Below are 23,288 nucleotides of genomic sequence, written 5' to 3' on the forward strand. Positions count from 1 at the left end.
GGGTTTAATAACCCCAGCTCATTCCATCTCCTTTTGCAAGTTTTCACCAATCAAGAAGCACCGGCCACTATTTCCAAAGTCCCTGGATCCCACTTCCATGGCAACTTGTGCATGAAAATGTGGACATCAGGAGAGAGACGGAGGCAGCTTATGGTGGCAGTATTTCCTAAGATGTTGACTAAACAAAGGGGAGGCCAGAAGTCCACAGAGGGGGAAGGATCTGTCTTCAAATCCTAGCTCGTGCATGCTTCAGCATGTAGCCCTGGTTCAGATAACACCTATATGGAGTCTCCCAACCACCTGTAAGTTGAAAACAGCCACTGTGACTCCCCCTTGCACCTGGAGTAACAACTGGATGTACCAGAGGCTCCAGCAGGTGCACGGACAGGCAAATGGTATGCAGGGAGGCCATTTATTTAAACCCTTTTCTGACCCTATAAAGATCATCGGACTTGGTTTACAACACTCTTTCCAAAGGGTGTTTACATCCATCCCACACAAGACAGACAATCTGCCCAACGCCCTCTGATAGGTTTGATCAAGCCTGAAAATTAGAAAAGGGCAGCTCGTCATGCTGGGTCTCATGTCACACAACTTTGCTCCCATGCTCTAAGTCCACGTGCCATCACCTTCACAAGTTGAAACTTCACGAGTCAGCTGTCAGCTGTTAGCCTTTCAGCTGCATTACTGAACAGAGCCCACTGTTCACAAGGGCGGCCCTCTGAAAGCATCTCCCCAGGTGCTGTCTGGTAAAGTACAAAACTAGGCTGCTGACGACACAATCGTGATTTTTGTTCTGGGTTTTACCTAGCTTCTTTTCCTTGGTAAACACTACAGATTTCCTAAACAAGTACACTTCATTCCCAGGCCCCTCTTGTCTTTATTTTGCTTATCTGGGAACTGCCTGCATTTATGAATTTCCTGCTTTCGCAAATCTTGTCTGTCCAGGGAGAGCCTAGTGCAGACTGTTCACACCTTCAGGGACTGCACTGTGTAGACTGCCAGAAAGTGATCTCACTGTCCCCAGGATGGAGCCCAACAGGGTCACTCCAGCCTGGCCATGTCTGGACCCCCAAGAAGTGGTGTCTGCGCCCAGGGAGAAGCAGGGAGCTCCACAAAGCACCTGTCTTCATGATAAGCAGAAACTATTTTTCTTTGAGTTAAGCACAGAAGGATTTTTCTCCCTCCAAGTAAGTTATCTTTAATCACTAGAAGGTTAATCATTGTATTTTAAAGACCTCAAAGAGTCTATTTAATGTGTGGGTAACATCGATAGAGTTATTTCAAACTAGGAGAATTTGAGATTGTTACAGACAGAGTTTTCTTGACTGGAAACATAATAGCTCATTAAAAATGATACAATGGGGCTTCCCTGGTGGCGCAGTGGTTGAGAGTCCGCCTGCCGATGGAGGGGACACGGGTTCGTGCCCCGGTCCGGGAAGATCCCACATGCCGCGGAGCGGCTGGGCCCGTGAGCCATGGCTGCTGAGCCTGCGCGTCCGGAGCCTGTGCTCTGCAACGGGAGAGGCCACAACAGTGAGAGGCCCGCGTGCCGCAAAAAAAAAAAAAAAAAAAAAGATACAATGGATTTCAAGTGTGTTTTCCTCCAGGTGGAGGTCAAGTCTGGAATCTCAGAGAATGGGAGGAAGCAGCAGAGTTCTGTGGAGAAAACCCAAGAGAGAGACAAACGCTGCCTCCAGGGAAGGAAAATAAGCAGGTTGCTGCCTGCCAGTGAGATTAGGCCCCCAAAGATGTCCCTGCTGAAAGCTCACTGACAGATTCCTTTTTCCAAGTTCCTATCGAGGTTTTAGTCCATGTGCAGGCACGCAGTTCCCCCAGAACCCACAAACTCAATCTGTACGATACTACTTTGCAGACGTATTTTTTTTTCCCTTTTCATGGGTTGACTGTTTCCCCGATTTGACTGCCAGTTTCTTGAAGGCAAGTTTGACAGCTTCTCTATTTTAAGCATAGACCATTAAACATGTATTACCCTGCTTTACCATAATCATTTAATAAGGGTTATTAACAATTAGTATTTTAATGCGTTAAGGCTGTTAAGGTACTTCTCTAAACACGTAAGTTTGTTTGAAGAGCGATTTTTGCACAGGGGAAAAAATCCGATTTTGAAACTTATAGTCGTGACCAAACATATAACTCAATGTTTCAAGTTCCTCCAGAACATTATCCAATTAATCATACTGTCTTTGATAACTAACTGAATACATAATGGTTGAAAATGGGAGTCCAAATGAGAATGGCAAAAGAAGATTCTTTACATGTTTGGACCCGCATCAGTTTCAAACATACAAATCTATATTTTTAAAGTTCTGGGTTACCACTCATATGACACGTTCCCTTTGTTAACAACAAAATTCATATTTCTGCCACTTATGAAACGTGCCTATCTTCTAGTCATTCAACAAATATTGATGGAGTCTCAACTGTGTTTCAGGCACTATATGAAACGCTGACCACACAACAATGGATCCCACCTAATCCCTGCCCTCAAGGAATTCAGAAACTCATGGGTGGGGAAAACAAAGATGTAAACTACTCATCTATTAGTTCACTTATTCAAAAATGATGTAGTGGGTGTTTACCATGTGTCCAGCACTGTTGAAAGTATACGGGATCCATCGGTGACCAACAAGTAAGCCTGGCCACTAGGGAACATTCATTCTAGTGGAGGAAAGGAGACAAGTACTAAAAGCATAACACTGAGGATAAAAGTCTAACGCGACTAAGGGGAATCAAGAGGGCCAGATGGAGGAGGGGGTCGTTTCAAATAAGGTGGTCAGCGGCGAGGTCCCATTGAGAAGTGGCATTTGGGCAAAGATAATGGAGCTAAACCCACTGGCCAGCTGGATTGCCTGGGGCTGAGAGCTCTCCAGATAGAACAGGGACCAGCAAACTACAGCCGTCAGGCCAGATCCTGCCCGCTGGCTATGAATAAAGTTGTATGTGCACGCAGCGTGCATTGGTGACGGCTGCCTTCATACTACGATGGCAGAATTGAAAAGCTGCAACAGAGACCATACGGATGCAAAATCTAAAATATTCGCTCTCTGGCCCTTTATAGAAAACGTCTGCTAATCCCTGGAAGAAAGGAGGGAGCCAGTGGCAATGCATGTAAGAGGTTAAAGCAGGAGCAAGGGTGGGTAGGAGAGAGCACAGGGAAGCATCGGGGGCTGGCCAGCACTGCCTCAGCTTTCTCTGCAGGTGAAATGGGGATGCGAGCGGGGTTGGAGCAGGACAGGGGCCACACGCTCCAGCATCGTGGGGTGAAGACAGCCATGCACAACGCCCGTCAAGAAGGGATGAAAGGGACCCACCGAGTCTTGGGGAAACTGCAACTTCAACTGAAGCTACGGAGGAGCAGGAATTACGGATGAGGCAAAACTCAAGGGAAGAAAGAACAGTATAAACAGCACGTGGGAAGGAGCATGGTGAGGAAAGCACAGTGCAGCCAGGGAAATGCACACTCCGCCTTAAAGCATGCTGAGAGGGCACGTGGGCAAAGGAGCAGCGGAGTCAGATCACACAGGCTGGGAAAGAGAAAACCCGATGAAGGTGTCACAGCCAGCCCTGCTCTCCTCTCCACGTCAGCCCTTGCTGGCAGCCGATGCACGGCCACCACCTGGGTCTTGCTGCACTGGTGCAGGGGCGCAGGCGGGACACCCACTCATTGGTGGACAGCTGTAATGGTGGTGGTATCATAAGACAATGCATCTGGAACTCCGGTATTAGATCCAAGGCACTTAGCTTGCTCAGGGCAGGTTGCTGGAACCCTACCACGTAGTATTTATGCTGGGTCTCTGGGAGGTGTGGTGGGAAGATTAGAGGCTTGGTAGGTCCTTACTCAGGGCTCTCTGTATCCTGGCAGGACGTCACCCTGGACAGCCTGATGTCACCACTTGCCTGAAGAGTAGCCCTGAAGCAAAGGAGGTCCCCAGAGGCTTGGGTCCCTGAAGGGTCATGACTTGCCATGTTTGTCTACATGTTCTGACATTCTGAAGAGCATCCTTTGTGCCGTGTGCTTCTCTTGCTCTGGAGGGTCACAGTGCTGAGTTTTGCCAAGCCTTCACTGTAGCCCTTTGAGGGAGTAATTCAGACACAGAATGAGGGGGATGAAATCCACTTTAGAATGCTGCCTAAGAGAGAGGCACCCCTTCCCCAGAGATCGCGAGGTGGAGGAGGGATGCACAGTGGATAAGGCTACAGTTTAAGCGGATGGACTGTCCACCCCAGTGCTCTGAAGCATGGAAGGAGGAAACGGGTGCAGGCCGGCTCTGCCCTGGGCGAAGACAACAACCCCTTGAGCCCTACCTGATGACTTCTGACGCTTTTTATTGGGAACAAGAAGGGAACACTGTCTGTCGAGAACGAGGAGAACACAGCTGAGACCAGGAGACTGAGTGTGGCCAGAGGATTCACCCGCAACACAGAAAGAGACGTAACAGTGTCATTGGAAAATAAGACGCAGAAGTTTAAGATTTCAACATTTGAGCGTTTCCTGATTAGGGCACTATTGCGGGTTGCATTGTATCCCCCCAAATATATGTTGGTACCTATAAATGTGACCTTGTTTGGAAGGAGGGTCATGGCAGATATAATTAGTAAAGATGAGGTCATACTGGGATAAGGGGGGCCCTAATCCCATAGGACCCATGTGAGGACACAGAGCCACAGGAGGAAGACCGTGTGAACAGAGGGAAAGACTGGAGTGTTGCTGCCAAAAGCCAAGGGATGCTGAGGGCTGTGGAGCTACAAGAGGTGAGGAAGGGCCTCCCCTGGAGTCTTCAAGGAGAGCACGGGCGGCCGACACCTTGATCTTGGACCTCTCGCCTCCAGAGCTCTGAGAGAACACATTTCTGTTCTAAGCTACCCAGTTTGTAGCACTTCGTGGCAGCAACCCTAGGAAACAAACAAAACAAACACAGCCAGCGTCCAAAACGTCGCTGAAGGCATGGCTTGAGGCAGTGAAGTTGGTTGGTGCCTAGCTGCTGGCTGAGGCGGGAGATGCCTGGCACAGGGCTGGAAGAGGCAAACAAGAAACGCTAGCGACCGCTGTACCGCTCATGCCATGAGTTTGCCCTGTACGAGTTAATTAACCCAATTATGGAAAGGGTCTACCTCCCTGTACAGGCAAATTATCCTATACACAATTTAATCACAGCAGGGAAGCTGAAAACAAAAATTCTGCTGACCACGGTTCACAGGTGCTATCCCCCACACCTCCCCTGCCGAGAAAGTTTTCTTTCGTCAACAGAGAAATGTTGGCAGAAAACTGGTAAATGTCTAAACCAAAGACAGGAGCTCTGCTTATCATAACCTGTAAGCAGCTGTTAGCTGAGTGATGGCCTCCCAGGGACCCTGAGCCCAGTAGACACCTGGAGGTACTGAGGACTGTGCAGTAGGTGAATGTGTCCGGGGGACCTGGATGTGGCAGCAGCAGGACATGGCAGTCAGGAGAGTCCAGCCCAGAGAGGCAGCAGGGGGCACAGTGGGGAAAGCACAGAGGAGGCTTGTCCGTGTCAGGAAAGATGGGAAACAAGAGGCTGGTAGGTGTCAGTAATCAGGAACCACAGCCCAAAATGTTCCTCCACGAACCCAGCCAACAGACGTTTACTCACTGCCACTACGCATCCGATGTCGTATCAGACTTTGGGGAGTTCTCAGTAATTACGTCTATTTATCGAGTACCTGCTGCATGCCACCAATATTCGTCATATCTTCATGGTCTGATTTTTTATCTCACAACTGCCAGGTCCGGCGGCAAGTTATTTCCAGGTTGCAAGCGAGGAAACCGAGAATCGAGACAAATCAGCATCCTGAAGGGTGAGCACTGATTCGCCGGCAGGACTTTCCACCTCCAAAGCCTCCATCCCCTACCTTCTTATACGACCACTGAGCCCACGAAAAGACAGCGACCTCTGCCCAGATAACCTTGTAAGTTAATAGATGTTTGCTACCCTTCTCTCTATCTCCTGCTCTTGACCTGGGATGGAGGGCTGCCCTTCACCAGCTCCTGGGGCCTGGGTTCTGGGATCTGCAAGTAATAAACCTTGTGACTGTACTTTCTTTGCGTGAGTGTATTGAAAACGCACCTTCAATCAAAGCCCCAGGGTTTTCACTTCCCCAAAATGGGAGGTTGGATGCTGAGGAAGCTGCCTGCCAACCCCACGTGGAAGCTTGTACCTCTTCATTCAGCAGGTCATAATCTGCATATTCTTAACACACCAGCCCTGGGATTTTCCAACACTAAGCTCTATCAAGAACAAATCTAACTGTCTGATCTCCATTTACTGGGCACCTAATATCACACAGGAAATAGGACTCTTCTTGGATCCTGCAGAACTAAGGGTGTTTTTAGTTTCATTGCATTTCTTTGCCTTTGTCTCATGGAAGAGGGAGGAGATCTGAGCATTTTTATAAAAAGATGGTGATTATCACCAGAGAGCAAGAAATTTAAGGATATGGAATAAAAGGATAACAGGTAAGGCACAAACCTCCAGTAAAGAAAGAAAATTACTCCAGAGCACAGTGGAAAGAACAGAGACAGGGTGTCTGGTCAAAGGGCAGATGGAAGGAAAAGTGTGGATTCCAAGAACAGTGAGAATAAATGTCCCTGCATCTGGGCCCAGCAGGGGCACAGAAGCAGAGCTCAGTGGGGCTCAGAGGCCAGAGTCTATGCTGGAGGGAGAGTCAGAGCAGAAAACCAGGGCCAATCAGAGGTAGAAATGATACCTCAGGGTTCAGTAGAAGAAAATGTCCCAAGAGAACACAGGAGAGGGAATCAACACTCAACTTGAGAGCCTCAGGGCTCTCTGTGCTCTGCCCTGGGAGTGAGGGCCTTCCTAGTGGTGAACAAGAGGGTGACACTCCCTGAGGACGGCGGAACAATTCAGTGCCATGCGAGTTATGATGACACCGTGAGCAGAGTGGCGGCTCCACCATGTTCACCTTGGACTTATTTGCAATCGCCACAGTTGCTGGATAATATCACTTATGATTTTAGGACATATATGCCTACAGTGACTGTGAAAACCCTGGGTGAGCTCTTCAGCTGTCCTTATGATATCACCTGACTCTCAAATGGGAAAGATTACACCCAGAAGGTTAACAGCATCTGAACACCTGATCAGCCTGGGCATCTAAGTCACATGAAAAGAAACAGTGTTTCTAACTCATGCATAACCTGAATTATTTTCCCAAGATATTCTTCAGGGTGTCGCTTCCGGGGAAAGAAAGAGATTGTATTCCGAATTAATTTTTACTTTGCTTTCAGCAAACTCTAAATGCAATGCTTGTGGCTGGGGAATAAGTCATTTTGATTTTTAACTGGAAACTGCTTGGCCAGTAAAACTCAACAAATGAATAGAAAGAACTTTAAGCTACACAGATGAAAGAAAGCATCAGAGCGGAAAGGAAACCTTCCACAGAGAGTCGAAAGGTCCAGTTGAAACCAGTTCAACAGAAATAATGTTAACCTAGGGAATCTAGTTAGTGCTTTGGTTTGAGAAAACAATTCACGTTGCCCTTTGGAAGCTCACGGAGTCATTCAACTTGCTGAAGAAACTGGATGAAGACTCTTTTCTCTACAAGGGAGTCTTTTAAAGGCAAATTGTGATGGCTGGTTTGACTATCTTATTTGACAAAATGCTCGTGTGTATATATACACATATGCATAAATATGCATACGTGATCATTCTAAACCAGTGGTTCTCAAAGAGAGGCAATATTTCCCCCAAGGAATATCTGGCAGTTTCTGGACAAAGTTTTTGTCGTCACAATTCAGGAGGTGGGCCATGCTGTTGCAACTAGTGGGTATAATGCAGCGTTGCTGCTAACCACCCTGCAATAATCAGGACAAACTCCCTCCCCCCAAAAAAGAATTATCTGGCCCAAAGCATCAATAGCGCTGAGGGGAGAAACTCGGGTCTACAATAATGAGCTGGTACCTGATGAAGAGCCAGTAAATCTTTGTAGGACTCGAAAGCTCAAAATAGTAAATGTTATCATGGCAATTACAAGATTTCATCTTTATGCGAACTATCAACTAAACGACTGAGGGAATGGATTACATATGGTGCATACCTCTATCAATAACATTGTGTTTGCTAGTGTGTGTGTGTGTGTGTGTGTGTAACGTTGTGTTTGCTAGTGTGTGTGTACCCATATGCAGAGGGCTGAATTTCAGCTGGCAGGTCTCAGTACCTAGCCAACTTTAACTTCAATTTGGGTGGCCGGAATCACTTTCTATTTGTTAATTGAGCAAGTGACCAAGTTCTAGCCCAGGATTCAAGGGAAGTCTTCTGGGGGTTTCTGATTTCTTCAAAAAAAGGACACAAGGAACGTGGTTCTTCTTCCCCTGGATATTGTCATGTCTGGATGCAGTACCAGGAATTGTAGCCGCAGGTTTGCACCCATGAGCAGAGCTAGCCTGAGGACCAACCTGACAGACTGCGGGTGGCAGAGACAGTGGTGACAGGACTTGGGTCCCTTACTAACTCTTGAGTCATTGAAGTGAGCAACTCTGAAGACACCTACCCTGACCTTCCAGTTGTATGACTTGACACCCTTTTTTAAAAAACTGTGGTCAACTTATATGTGGAATCTAAAAGAAAAAATGATATAAATGAACTTATTTACAAAACAGAAACAGACTTCGAAAACAAACTTATGGTTACCAAAGGGGAAACGTGGTGCGGAGGGATAAATTAGAAGTGTGGGATTGACATATACACACTACTCTATATAAAATAGATAATCAACAAGGACCTACTGTGTAGCACAGGGAACTCTACTCAATATTCTGTAATAACCTATATGGGAAAAGAATCTGAGAAAGAATGGATACATGTATACGTAGAACTGAATCACTTTGCTGTACACCTGAAGCTGACACAACATTGTAAGTCAACTACACTCCAATATAAAATAAAAAATTAAATTAAAAAAAACTGATCAAGTTATTTGGAGCTACCTAAAGCCAAACACATTCTTTTACACAATTGCCTGAAACTTTCATGAAACGCTAGTAATTTCCCTTTTTAGGTATCTAATAAAGAAGTTAAGAAAGAATGCACATGAGGCTACAGATATCTTTGACATGACATCGGATTTCCTAAACTGCAAACAATAATATGAAAAAGCAGCTTCAGTTTGAGGAACGCTCATATCACCATTAGCTTTATTATCATGTCCTAAGTGTGGAGAATATCACTTCTCTTCCGAGTTGGCAAAGAGCCATCTGATACCTTTCCACACTGAAATCCAAAAGCGGGTACATTTTGATTTCTTTAGAAAATGAAGAAATTATTTTATTTTTAGAAACGGTGACAGTTTGCTTTTGAACACCAAGTCACCGGGCATCACAGACCAACGAGAGGGGAAACTGGGAGTGAAGGTAAGACTTACCGTTGAGCCATTTGGAGTTGTACTGCGCGGTGCGGAGAGGGGGCAAGACGCCCAGACTTCGGTAAATGGCGGGATCGCGTCCGGGGAAATCCATGGCCGTGGCTGCATAGACCTCCCCGCCCGCCGTGAGGAGAGCCGTGGAATTGTGCCGAGGGCTGTAAGGACAGCGCGCCATGCCGCTGATCTGATCATGGATCTCCGTCAGGTTACTCAGCTAGGTGTGAAGACGAGACAGAGAAACAAATTATCCCCCAGGAAACCCCTTTAAGAGCGTTAATGGAGCATATCCACCCAAACTGCAAAGGAAGCATGCACGATCAACTCTCTGGGGCTCATACAATGGGACAAACTTCTGCACTCTGACTCGGATGAGAAGAGTACACTGTGGTCCTCCTTAGACAAGCTACCAAACAAGCTCTCTCATCATCCTTTGAGAGTTACTGAACCTCTGGCTTTTGGATACTCACAAAAGATGAAGTGAGATTATTGTCTATGACTTTATTTATAATGCATGGGACAGTGCAGATTTTTCCACTTTAATTTAAAAACCCAACTTCAATATTTATAGAAATACAAATTGCAATAAAATTTATGTACAATTTTATCAATAAAAGTGAATCGAAATATTATGAACAGCACAAAACTGCATTCATGGGTAAGGATGTATGGACATTTAGCTCCACGTAGCCCAAATTTCCAAGCCTTTAGTTTTTAGTTTTCAGAGAGGCCACTCAGTGCCTTGCAGTCAAGTGGTGGGAATCCAGCATTTGAAGAGCTGAACAATCAGTGCATGAGAAAAGTTCTTTGGATGGGGAGGGAATCTTTGCTCTCCTCTGGTTTCTTTACTCTTACCTGAGAGGTACAAGAGCAGAGGGGTTAGGCAGGGGGGCTCAGATACACTGCCTGCTTTATTAGACGTGTAGCCCCGGGTAAGCTACTTCAAGTCTTTAAGCCTTAGACTCTTATAAAGTGGTGACCCAAAGGGTAAGCAACACATAGGGTGGATGTGAGGATGAAGTTGTAAGGTGCTTCGGACAGGCCATGGTACCTAGGGAGCTCTCTGTGAGCACCACTTCTTATCATCAACATCCTCCCTTTCTTTCCAATAACTGAATGTTATTTGAAAATAATGAATACTAAAAGAGGATGGTAAGCTCAGGTCTTGAGAGAAAGTGTGTAACCAGGAAATTAACATAGTGATATTTCTTCATCATGTTCCTGGAGGAAGATCAAATGAATATCCCATATAAGGAAGATTACACGTGTGCTCTGATAACCCGGCAGTTCTACGGGTATAAGACCTGGATGCTGAAAATTCCCCTGTCAATAATGACAGGTTAAAATAAAAAGACAGAGGGGGGCATATAACTTTACTTTTCCTAGGGTTCCATTTGTTTGCTAGTTTGCTTTACTTTTCTGACACTCTTCTCATCCAAGTTGTAAACTGTATTTTCTTCACTTGGATTATGATTTTAGGTTATTTTAATACTTAACAGCCTCCCTACGATAAAGAAGAAAAAGAAATAAGAATATGTTTAGGATTATGTTTAGGGTCTGGTGGGAAATAAGCTGGTAGAAATAGTCTGAAAGCATATTTAAATTTAATTAAACAAGCTAGAATTATTACCAGTTCTTTATATAATAGTGTTATTAGTAATAGATCAGTACATCAAATATTTACTCAGTTTGACAAAAGATGTTTTTTAAAATTAAAAAGCAACTCTTTGGAGAATAGAAACACGTTTAAAACTAGGGTTTTAATAGAATGCTTGGATTTTCCAGGTATTAAAATCTGTCAAAGCTCCACCTGAAGCCGTACCGTGCGGTTGGTGCAGACCGGCGTGAAAGCGTTGGTTCCACAGGTAAATAACCTGTCGCCACCCACCAACAGTACCCGGATGTAGTTCTGACATTCCTCCTGAAAAAATTAAAAAATCACAAGAAACTCGTTAAGGAGGCCTGAGCGCAAGAGGAACGGTGAATATGAATACATCTTGTCTAGTTAATAGATTAGACGTTAATAAACCAGTAAAAACAAACAAACAAACAAACCAAAAAATCCTCTCGGATACTGACCAAAAAATAACAACAGAACTCTAAAATAGTCTGACTTTCTCTGCACACTTGCTCAATTGAGGATATTTGTTCAGTTAAAATCTCAGAGCATGTGTCTTCTTTTGAGGAATGGGCTTTCATTTTGAGTTGTAGCAGATAACAGTGTGAGCCCTAAATTGCCTTTGACATATATTAGGAAAATAAATAAACACTGCTCATGAAACAGTGTCTTAGAAAACTTCCCCAGGAACTTGAAAAAACACGGTGAATGCTTCTCCAGATGCTAGGGTCACATGGGAAACTCTGATTGCAAATTGCAAGAAGTTTCACATAAAGTTCTCAAAATGCATACACAGCAAGAATCTATAAACATGTTTGATTCTTTGATGAAAAATTAAAATATAACTAATAAGTCAAGGATGTCTGGAACAAGAGGCATGAAAGCTCGTGCTGAGGGATGGCTCACAGCTGAATATTTTTGCTGTGATTGCAAAACATACATAGAAGTCTAGGACATGGTCACAGTAGTGCAGGAACTTTCAGGTAGAAAGCTCTTCATTCATTCAGGCAGCAAGCATTTACTGATTAGATACTCTTTGGCAGAGACTGTGGAAAAAGTCACAATCTAGGCCTGTAGCGCAAAATTAAAATACATGGAGCTGTCCACGTACTCTAATGAGGAGTCACCGGAGAACAGCATGTTGCTAGCCCCAGAGGAGAGGGGAAGGGAGGAGGTGCAGGAAGGCTCCCTGGAGGAGATGACACCTGAGATAAGTTTCAAAGGAAGAGTAGGATTTGCTGAGGCTTCCTTGAGGAGGTACCCCCTGACACTTGCAGGATTTTACCGAGCAAAGGAGGGAAAACACATTCTCAGCAGAAAGAATGGACTGTGACAAGGCATCACGGTTGGAGAAAGCACCGTGCTTTCACTATGTACAGAAGAGGTAGACATAAGCTGGGGAGCCAGACACAGGCCAGGTGTGCCAGACCAGTGAGTTTACTTTTTATTCTGAATGTGAAGGAACCGTTTTATGTTTTTACTGCATGCAGTTGTTGTTTTTTAAACATCTTTACTGGAGTATAATTGCTTTACAATGTTGTGTTAGATTCTGCTGTATAACAAAGTGAATCAGCTATACATATACATATATCCCCATATCCCCTCCCTCTTGCGTCTCCCTCCCACCCTCCCTATCCCACCCCTCTAGGTGGTCACAGAGCACCGAGCTGATCTCCCTGTGCCACTGCATGCAGTTTTGACCTGAGGTGATGTTTGTAAATGAGGGACCACTCTGGACCATGTGGAAGCTAGTAGAGATGTGATAGGGCAGTTCAGGAGACAGGTAAGGAAACTACTTCCATAATTCAGTCCCTCCTGCTTCCGTGTGAAAGGGCAAAGTCAGACTCCAGCAAATGAACAGGAAATGGTGACTGACCAACCAACCAGACCTAGAAGATGCTGCATGGGGATATATCGGTTTGACACACATTTCCCCAATCAGGAGGATCTGGATCTAACGGCACAGCAATGCTCTCTTCAGTGGAATGGAGCCTCAGTCTCCACGAAATGTTGATTTGCCATAACTCAGCCTGTGGCATGGCCTAGCTGTGGATATAAAATGAGCTAAAATATTTGAATTTGTTTTCTAACTGTAAAGTGAAATATCGAAGGTAGATAATTTTCCTAATACTACTACTAACAATAAAAGCAACAAATTATCCTGCAGTCTAAAAAACAAACAAACAAACAAAAAAACAACTAATACTAAACTTTCTTTGATTTTTTTGTATGGAAATATGTTAATATAAATGTTTCAGACATTACATGAAATTTCTAAAAATCTTATATGTTCTGGTATAATGTTATAAGTCATAATTCTAGTTATTACTTTAAAATGTATATCTCAGAAATAACTAAATTTCCTTGCCAATTGCATTATTATGAACCTCCATCAAATCTTTAACCGTGGTCTTTTGTCTTTTACAGACAGTTCTGGGTGTACTCTGATGCTTTTGCAAAAATGTTCCTATAAAAGGGTTTCATCTTCAAGGAATTCATGGAAAAGACTCTGACAAGTACAGGTTTCTGGTAACTGACTATACTGCTGAACTGAATGAATAAGCATTTTCAGAACTCTAATGGAAAACTGATGAATTCATAAAAGTGCTAACAAAAGATCAAGATGAAAAAAAATTAATTACATGGGACTGAGTGAACTGATGAGGATGATTATAATTTTTGTGACTTTCTGTTTGAATTAAAAAAAAAAATCCCACGAGGACTCAGAGGCAAAAAATATACCAATCAATTTTCACTGCAAAGTAAAGGAGCTGTTACAGTGGAGGATTCCTGGACTGAATGTCAATATTATGACATAGTGTGAGTGTGTTTCGTGTTTGGTAATTGCAATCATTGTTGCTTCTGTCGTGGTCATCCATTTACAATGCTTGGTGTCAGTCTATTTATCTCCTGTAAAAATAAAATACAGTGTGTGTGTGTGCGGAAAAAAAAAACAACAAATTATCATTGGCTGCTAAACTGAAGATACTTTGACTGAGGGAAAAAAAAGGACAGAATGAAAGATCGAAATTAACTATTAGACAAATTAAGAAATGAGTGTCAAAGGAAGACAATAAATTGAGTAACTGAGAAAGGTACACCTGATAGGGAGGCTTATTTTGTTCTGTTCTGTTTTGCTTTTATACCTGGAGAAAGGGAAGAAGAGTTCTGAAGAGAAAGAACAAACCAAGACATCAAAAAGGCACATCGTTATCCCTTCCCAGGGTCAGGGAGCTCTCACTCAGAGAACACAGAGGAGGGGTGCGCCGCCTCAGAGAGCAGAGGGGCACAGAGTTTGCAGAGACAGGATCAAGGCCAGGGTGGAAACCCCAGACCTAATGGCGTCTGAGGGCACTCCAGAAAGACAACTCGGGGAACACAGGGCTGAGATGGCTCTTGATGGCCGGAATGGACAAAGCAGACACAACAATGACACTATAATAAAGAATGAGAGAAAATTACAGACAGTGGAGAGATGTGGAGATTTTGTTTGTTTTCTGTTGCTGCTTTTAGAACTCTCTCAAGAATGAGTCAAAACATAAAAGAACTTTCCGCGTTTTGTTTTTTTAAAGCAGGAGACTGACACAGGTAGAAATGCTCTAGAGGCAGTCATATCACCATGAACTTGGCCAAGGGTAAGTTATTCCAAGAGAATCATCCCCATTGAAAAGAGGTGCTCTCCTGGCTGAGTCTTACAGACCTGGTGAAGAAAAAGCAAGGGCCTCTAATCAATTTTGGGAAAAGAAACAATAAAGATAACAGATGTGGTGTTTATCTTAATCTCCCCAAAGAAAGACAAAGTGAAAACAGGACTGTAGGTCATTAACCTTCCTGAAGGCCCATTACAAACTTGATGAAGAACTAGAAAGATGGCTGGGGATGTGATACCCAGGATGCTGACCTGTGTCAGAGCAGAAGGACAAATCCAACCGGTTGTCAAAAAAAATCCTGGAAAAAAGTAAATGAGGGAGGGCACAATATTATTCCAATTAGAACAGAGAGGGACTTCCCTGGTGGTCCAGTGGTTAAGACTTCGCCTTCCAATGCAGGGGGTGAGGGTTCGATCCCTGGTCGGGGAGCTAAGATCCCACATGCCTTGCGGCCAAAAAACCAAAACATAAAACAGAAGCAATACTGTAACAAATTCAAGAAAGACTTTTTAAAAATGGTCCACATCAAAAAAATTTTTTTAAAGAATTAGAACAGAGAATTTAAAAAGTATGTTCTGGAAATCACGAGAATACACTGTACCCTCTGGGAAAGGTTACCTGGGCTGTGTGTCTCCCCGATGCTGATAGGCTCCCTCATGTTGAGTGAGGATGTAGGGAAGGAAGCAGGTAAATGTCAGGAAACTGGACAATCGGACATGGAGGCTTATGCGGTCTTTACTAAGAGGATGCAGGCATCACCAGCTCCGTGAAAGCCGTAGTTGCTTACGTACGGTAAGTGGGGCCTGAGGAGGGTAATGCTTTAGGTAAGCCCAGCATGCAAGGTTGGAGGGAACAGAGAAGAGGATGGGGAGGGGGGAAGAGTTCTGTCCCATCACCAGTGAGGCTGGACGAGCTCTTCTCACCCTCTGTGTCCAATAGGAGGAACCACTGGAGGCGGGGTGGTACTTCCGTGTTTCTTCTTAACTGTCCAAGGCTGAACTCATTCGCCCGACAGTCTGGGTCAGCTCAGCTCAGCCCCTTCCTGTTTCACTCCCCTAAATGTTCCCTCATGGTTAATTCACAAACTGCTCAACTGATTCTATCTAGAAACAGACTGGATGTGAATCCTAAGCAAATAAATACATTGCAAATAACAACTTTCTCTTTTTCTTTCTTTTTTTTTGATGAGAGATTGGAGAAAGTCCAAGCAAAACAGAATGTAAAAACAGAAATGAAAGAAAGCAGAAGTACTTTGCTTTGGAGCAGAAGATCAATTTATGAATCAGTGGTGGCGCAGTGGTTGAGAGTCCGCCTGCCGATGCAGGGGACGCGGGCTCGTGCCCCGGTCCGGGAAGATCCCACATGCCGCGCGGCGGCTGGGCCCGTGAGCCGTGGCCGCTGAGCCTGCGCGTCTGGAGCCTGTGCTCCGCAATGGGAGAGGCCACGACAGTGAGAGGCCCGCGTAACGCAAAAAAAAAAAAAAAAAAAAAAAAAAAATTAAGAATGACAGGAAATGGCTGAGTGCCAGGCCCTGTAATACTGAGTCTCCTCATGATGGTGATCCCCAAATCCCAATTCTCCTATGGGAAAATCTATAGTCTATCACTTTGTCAGTCTTTGCTACAGACAGGGGCTTTTCACGGGTTACCTGAACCTACTAGAAGTACTGCTTGGACCACGTGTTTTAAAATATAACACAGAAGTCCTTTCAGGAGGTTCTACTCTAGGTTTATCTTTTAAATGAGCTTATCTAAATGTCCATGATAAGAATCTCACCTGAGAATTTGTTTCTTTTCTCCCATTTCTGTAGCTCAAAAATGGCATAAGGGGATTTAAGGAATTCCAGTTTTCCAGGAAGACACAGTGCACGTTCCCAAGGCTCCCGGGAGCCTGCCAGCACATGGCTTCTGTTGTTACAGTGAAACTCATCTACCTCACTTTGATAATAGCACTTAAACATTAAAATAACCCGCTTGTGCCTGCAGTCCCACCGGTGGGTCAACCTGTCCTTGACTTTGAAGCAATTCCTGCTTGAATTGAGAGCTGACATGCACAGTTGCTGACTCACCGAAAGAGCTTTTAGATGCGACAGCCGATGCCCACTTGATCTCAAGGACATAAGACCGAGGCCCCAGCAGAGAGAGCATGTGTTTGGGGACAATTTTCTTCATGAAATAACTGGGTTTGCCCTGCAGCACTTCATCATATTTATTTCCCAAACAGATGTTCTGCTTGAAGAAAGACTAACTGTGGATCTTAAAAAACTGGACCATCCAATCAGATGTAAATATATATATATAAACACACACACACACATATATAAGACATATATACATATATAGGAGACATATATTACATATGAATATATATGCATACATATTACAGAAGCATTTATATAAATATATAGACATACTATTATGTCCATATTTAGATATATAAATATAGATATTTATATGTATATCTATAAAACTATAAATATATGGATACACATATATATGAATATATATTAAAAGAGTGTATGCTATATAAGTGTATTAATAGAGTATATTATATATATTTATTTACCTAATGAGATTGTTTTCAACTGAGCTCTGACTCCAAGGGTAACTTGTGAAGGAACCTCAATTTTATGAACCAAAATTTGGTATGTGTAATCTGCACAGGTTGTTAGTATCTGATCTTAAAGAACCCTCCGTTTTTGGAGCAATTATACAGAACAAAGGCAGTTCTGTAGTGTGCTGCCTGCACCAGCTAACTCATAGCTTTCCAAATATTGGCACCTTGGATGAAAACGTTGTTTCACCCCCTACATCACAGGTTCCCAGGCGGCATGGCATCATGTTTTTCTTCTCTGGAATTTACCTGTTTATGAGCAGAATTTGACAACCTGGGAAGCAGGACCACAGGACACAGCAGGAAGAGCAATACACAGAGCACTGGATTCTAATCCAAACTCTCCCACTAACTTGCAAAATCATTCTAGGAACTTGGTGTTAAAAATACTGAAATGAGATCACAAACGAGAATCTTTTGAAAATTATAAAGTATAATATGTGCATAAAGGAGCTCTTTCATTCCCTTAATAATCGGTTGTGTTTCCTCTGTAAAGTTCCTAAAGGTCATGGTAGGAAGGGCTTTGGTTTAGACATAATAACCCCAAGCAGACAAGGAGCTTTTGTTAGATCACAAGAGAATCGACTATTTACGTTTAAAATAACATTTGTGTAAAACACATTTAAATACTTCTAGAAGCCAATGTCTAGAGTGATGTTTCAAAAATAACTAAATACAACAGATTTTATTATGAAACTTTTTGAATCCATAAACAACACAGATTTCCCACTCCTGTTTTCACAGATAGGATGTTTAAGCCATTTTAGGTCAAGTCACCCCTTTTCTCCCAAGTGAGCTGAAAATTTTAAGTAAAATAGAATTCAAAGCTCACCAAGAATTGACAGTCTCCGTCCTCCCTTCTCTGCTACACAGGCTCAAATCAAAGATCTGGCTACATTTTCTTGACGTTGATTCCCTAAATGGTCATTTTAATCGACTGAACGTGAAATGATGTCCGTGTCGGTCCCAGCAACATGGGGAACACGAGGAAATGTGCCCTCTCTCTTCTCCCCTCTGCAGCCCGCGGAGGAATGCTCTCCCCAGAGGACTGAGTGGGCGCACCCCTGAAGGCCCAGCGCCTCATCCACGCTCCACATTCTTGGCTCTGCAGTAAAAGGCATTATGTGGAGAAGCACAGACCACTTTTCTTAGGGTAGGAAAAAATGAGTTCAGACAAAATGGCTAGCATTTTTCACATTTTTGAGATGTCACATTTTGCATTACTCTATTTCAGGGAGAAGGGAAACTTTGTAAATTTGTGTGTAAGTTTCCATATTACTCTAACTCCAACAAAAATAGAAAACAATTGAATTCTTATTTCTAAACTCAGAGCTACTAAGAAAATCTGAATTCCACTCCCCCAAAGAGAGGTTACATTTCAGTCAAATGGACTCTATGGAAATGTCTCCTGATTTGGCTCCTTGAAATGTCAGAACAGGGAAATTGGGGTTGAATGAATTCTGAATTCAGGGACTAGACCTTTGGAGCTGTTTGTTTCCTTCCCTTCTGTGTTCCAGGAGCTGGGCTCAGGATCTCTGATGGCTGTTGTGCCAGGTGCCACTTTAAGAAAGCCACAGAGATGCTATATAAGAGAAAGGAACTAGTAACAGAAAATGAAGATCCCTGGATGTCCCTCTGCTCTCACCAGCCCTGGACCAGCCCAGCAGCGCTGCCTAGGCTGCTGCCTTCATAGACCTATCACATCATTTTGTGCACATGAACTTCATCGCACATGGCTCTGCTACAAAACTGAATTCTATTTCAACCAAGCGTAGGTTGTTCAAAACTGTCTGTGAGTTTATCAGTGTACTTCATGCAACCTAAAAGAATATGCCATTTCTCTTTCTCACATTGGCACTTTGAAATTCATCTTCATCTGTCTTAACACATTCATCTTAAAAAAAAAAATCCCATCCACAAACACAGTTTGAATCGATTTATAATTACTGGGGTTTGCCATTGTTCTTAGCCCATTGAAACCAGAAACATGTGGAACTTAAAGGTACGATTTTCTTTGACAATGTTTGTTTTGCTCATTTTCTTTCTGTTTATCAGGAAACCTCAATTATGTATAATAATGATCTGTCCTTTCTGTGAATCAAAGATATATTCCTAATAGGCATGAAAGATGGCCTTTCCTGTGTGTTCTCTGGTTTTTACTTGCTTAATTTCTAAGCATCAAACAATGAATGATCACAGCTTAAGGAAAAATATGGGACAATTTTGATTCAGCAGAAGCAACTTTTCACCCCACGGAGTAATAATCTACTAGTATAAGGCTACCACACGGATTGTTTTAAAATTGTAGACTCATAGACTATTAGCAGGAGAAACCTTGGCTAGATTAAGTAATTGAATGTTTTCCTTTAACACACAGGAGACTGAAGTCCACAGAGAGGACATTTTTTTAAAGCCCTTGAAATGAATAAATAAGTGTGATCTAGATGAAATATGAAAGTACTCTTAAAGGGAGAGCAAAATTCAAAACAGACAATGTAAAAGTTGCCAATACAATACCATCTTGGGAATTACGCCTGGGATTTTCACCCAAGTCACTGTTCGGCAATGTCTGGAGACATTCTTGGTTGATCTTGGTTGTCATGATGGGTGAAAGGAATCACTGGCATGTGGCAGGTAGAGGCCAGGACAGACTCCACCACAAGAAGTGGCTCCGGCATCGGGAGTGGTGAGGGCAGAAGCCAGATGAAGGCTTACGTGTTTGCTCGCTCCTTAGTGGAGTGAAGTCAAACAGCCACTACAGGCTGTGTCCTGGGCTCAACAAGAATTCATGTGGCCCAGCTCAGGGGAGGGGGCTGAATAACTAAAACGCAGCCTGACCAGGAAATACAAATGGCTACTGAGAAGTGATGCAGAGTGGGGTGGGACAGGTCAGGCAGGAACCCCTGAGGAGTGGGGACACACAAGTCCAGGGAGATGGGGGAGGGAGGCAGGGTGGGGAACAGTTAGATGGGGCCTCGGAAGGGAAGGGAGGCCCAGCCACCCGCCGACCCAGGGCTACCAACTACACATGTCCTCAGACAGGCCTTAAGACAGGCAGGTGTCCACAAAGATTTTGGCGGGGTTTCCCAAAACTGAATAGTGCTGCTTGTGGGTGTATCACAGCCCCAGCAAGAAGGAAGGGGAGGAAGAAGCCCTAAAGTACCAGAGGAAGATGAAGACAAGAAGAGAAAGGAGAGAAAAGAGGAAAAGTAAAAGGGAGAAGAAAGCATGGGCAGAATGAGGTCACAGACGGTGCCCAGGCACCCTGGGGGCACTGATGTCGCCAGACAAAGGGATCAGTGTTGGCATGAGAACCTTGGAGAGACAGGCCAGTGCCTCCCATCAGTGGATCTTGCTAGAGGAAAGAAAGTCGTTTTTCCCACCCTCCCCCCCCGAGGCAGATCTGATTCCCCAGCTTTCACTCCTCACTACGGGGGTCTTACTTGAAGAATTTCTTGTGCTCCGAGATGAGTGAGAAGCAAAAAAAAGGGCAGGAATCCACCTGTCCTATCAAACATGTAAGCGTTACAGGGAGGAGAGGAAAAACCAAATAGGAAGAACGTTTTCAAAGGTTTCATACATAATTTATACAAACTCTTCTGAATTTGTTATAGAGGTAAATAAATTTACTATGTACTGATTTATTTATTTTGGGGGGTAACTTAAGAGACGATATTCTGATTCTTTGGAACCTGGTGCCACTTTTAAATCTTCTTGTGCCTCTGATGCTTTATCCCAGAGGTACCTTCTGAGGTTAGATATCTTTCAGTAAACAGCATTCATCAATTTCTGCTTTTGTAAAATGTCTCCAAGTGTTTCTCTAGCTAAGATCGCATTTTCTTCCTTCTCTCCTTCCTTCTGCCTAGTTCTTTACTTCCTAACTCTTTCCTAGTTTTGGGAAAGCCAATGACTAAGTTTGCTGAGACCTGCCTCCATGTCTGACTCTCAAAACTGTTGAGTTAAAAGACAAAGAAACAGGAAATGAAATTGGGTAAAATAAAGCGCGTAACCCTCTTGGACAAACACAGATGGTGTAAGCATCTTTTAGCAGCGCCCTCTCCGTTTGCTGTATTTTTCCTCAAGCCCTTGGCCCTGGGACCACACTTTGTGCAGCGAGCCCTCTTTGCTGCTCCCTGTGAGTCTGCTTTACTCGGTGACCCAAAGTGTGATTCACATCGGAAAGGCCCACGTTCCAATAAAGTATTAGATGATCACTAACAGAATGAGACATAATGAGCTTATGCACCAGCTGCAGAAGCGTTTCCTCAAGATGATCCAGTGGGATTTCCTCAGAAACAGACTTCCTTGGAAAAGAGATTCATGTCTCTTTCTAAGCCCACCAGTCATGTGAAAGTAGGCCTGCAATGTGCACAGTAGCTCAAGAAATGTATTTCCAATGTTAGCTATAATCTGCTCTTTCCTTAGGAACTTGGCCATGTAGAGCTTCATATGGAGAGAGAGAGAACTTATTTTAAAGACATGTTAAGATGAATTATAAAAAACCTCAAATCATTTTTGATATAGTAATTATATTTATCATATAGCTACTTTCTGGAGTTAGCTGTAAGATATGATTGGGGGAAATTAAAATAGTATTTTCAAAATTCAAGCCCATATCTTTCGAAATGACATCACAACCAATTAATTTCTTACCTTACTCTAATGACTGGGAGTGCAAATTATATCTGATCATATGTTCTGAATCCTAACAGCTGATTGTTGTTAATCTTGCTTCAGTGTTAAAACCTTGAGAATTGACTGTGCATATATTTTGAATCTTGCTTCTTTTTTCAGTTTCCATGGCATCATAAGCGGGAATAGCCTTCATATTAAACGTTCCATGTACTATCCCTCACAAAGGTGATGACTACCCATCACGGCATCTTCCTCACCTGGGACTTGCCTTTGCTGTAACAGGCCTTCTTCGTTGCTTCATCACACGCCCACTCCACAGCCTAGAGGAAACACCAAAACGATAACAACTGAATAAAAGGCCTTTGACTGAGTAAAAGGGAAAAACATAATAAGGTATTGGTAACCAGATTAGGTAAGGTGGGCACACCATGACACCAACATTGTCATACTAACATAGAATTTACACCAAAAACATGGAATTCAGTCATGTGGGTTTATACTGAGCTTTCAAATTGAAGCATTTTAAAGGACTCACCCCCTAAGTACTTTCATTTGTGCAGTAATAACGTGCTTTAAAACTAGTCAGTATAAGAGAAGCACACGCCCTGAGTTGGTGACTACTTCACTGATTACAGACACACTCATTTCAGTAAAACTACAGAAGAGATTCATAGGATGCTGAAAAGAGAAGCCTTGAAACAAAATGATCTACATTCTCATTTAGAGGTGTATATCCTAGGTTAATAGTCTGTCATTTACCAATATTCACAGATAATGAAGCAAGAGTGATTTTGCACATCCTTACTCCCCAAAGACATATATAAACGATGAAGAGTCAATAAAATAAACAGCTCATGCAAAAGCCCAGCTACTACTTCCTCCCAATGCCAATAATTTTTATACAGTTATTAGCTCTGGCTAAATACTTAGAGCCATGACTTTTAAATTTTCTCCCTCACTTTCCAAATCTAACTCACGCTGATCAGTGTAATATGCATTCTTTCACATCTGATGCTAACCCACAAATGGACCTGTGATTAGTTAAGGTAACATACAGAACCTACTTCACAGGAAGAAATGATACCTGCAAACATTAATGGCCAATATGTTGAGACTGTGAATCATATTTTGAAAAGATCTAAGTATCTGAGATATATATCTTTTCCATTATTTTATGGAATGTGGACTTTTATAGGGCAAACATGTTTTCTCCATTCTGTCCACCTGTTACTACAAGTATGTTCTATCTTACTATTAGAGTTGGATTTCTGAAGAATTCAAGATTTCTGAAGAACCAGTTAAATCATTATCAGAAAAAATTGAAGCGAGGGACAATTTGCTTTTAATTTGGA

At 43.2% G+C, this 23,288-nt stretch overlaps 1 protein-coding gene across 7 annotated transcripts in view; it reads right to left on the minus strand.

Moving 5' to 3' along the window:
* Nucleotides 1-23,288, minus strand: part of SEMA5A (semaphorin 5A) — a 477,675-nt gene that overhangs the window by 155,337 nt on the left and 299,050 nt on the right. For all 7 annotated transcript variants that reach the window (XM_027125304.1, XM_027125302.1, XM_027125301.1 and 4 more), the window contains 3 exons: nucleotides 22,194-22,256; nucleotides 11,243-11,341; nucleotides 9,424-9,637 (listed from right to left, as the gene is read on the minus strand). In XM_027125304.1, the coding sequence (XP_026981105.1) occupies nucleotides 9,424-9,637; nucleotides 11,243-11,341; nucleotides 22,194-22,256 (376 nt within the window). The remainder of the gene's footprint in view (nucleotides 1-9,423; nucleotides 9,638-11,242; nucleotides 11,342-22,193; nucleotides 22,257-23,288) is intronic.

The sequence above is a fragment of the Aethalodelphis obliquidens genome, unplaced genomic scaffold (genome assembly GCF_003676395.1).
Source record: "Aethalodelphis obliquidens isolate GAN/ISIS:26980383/991018 unplaced genomic scaffold, ASM367639v1 scaffold29, whole genome shotgun sequence".
In the NCBI taxonomy this organism is placed as follows: domain Eukaryota; kingdom Metazoa; phylum Chordata; class Mammalia; order Artiodactyla; family Delphinidae; genus Aethalodelphis; species Aethalodelphis obliquidens.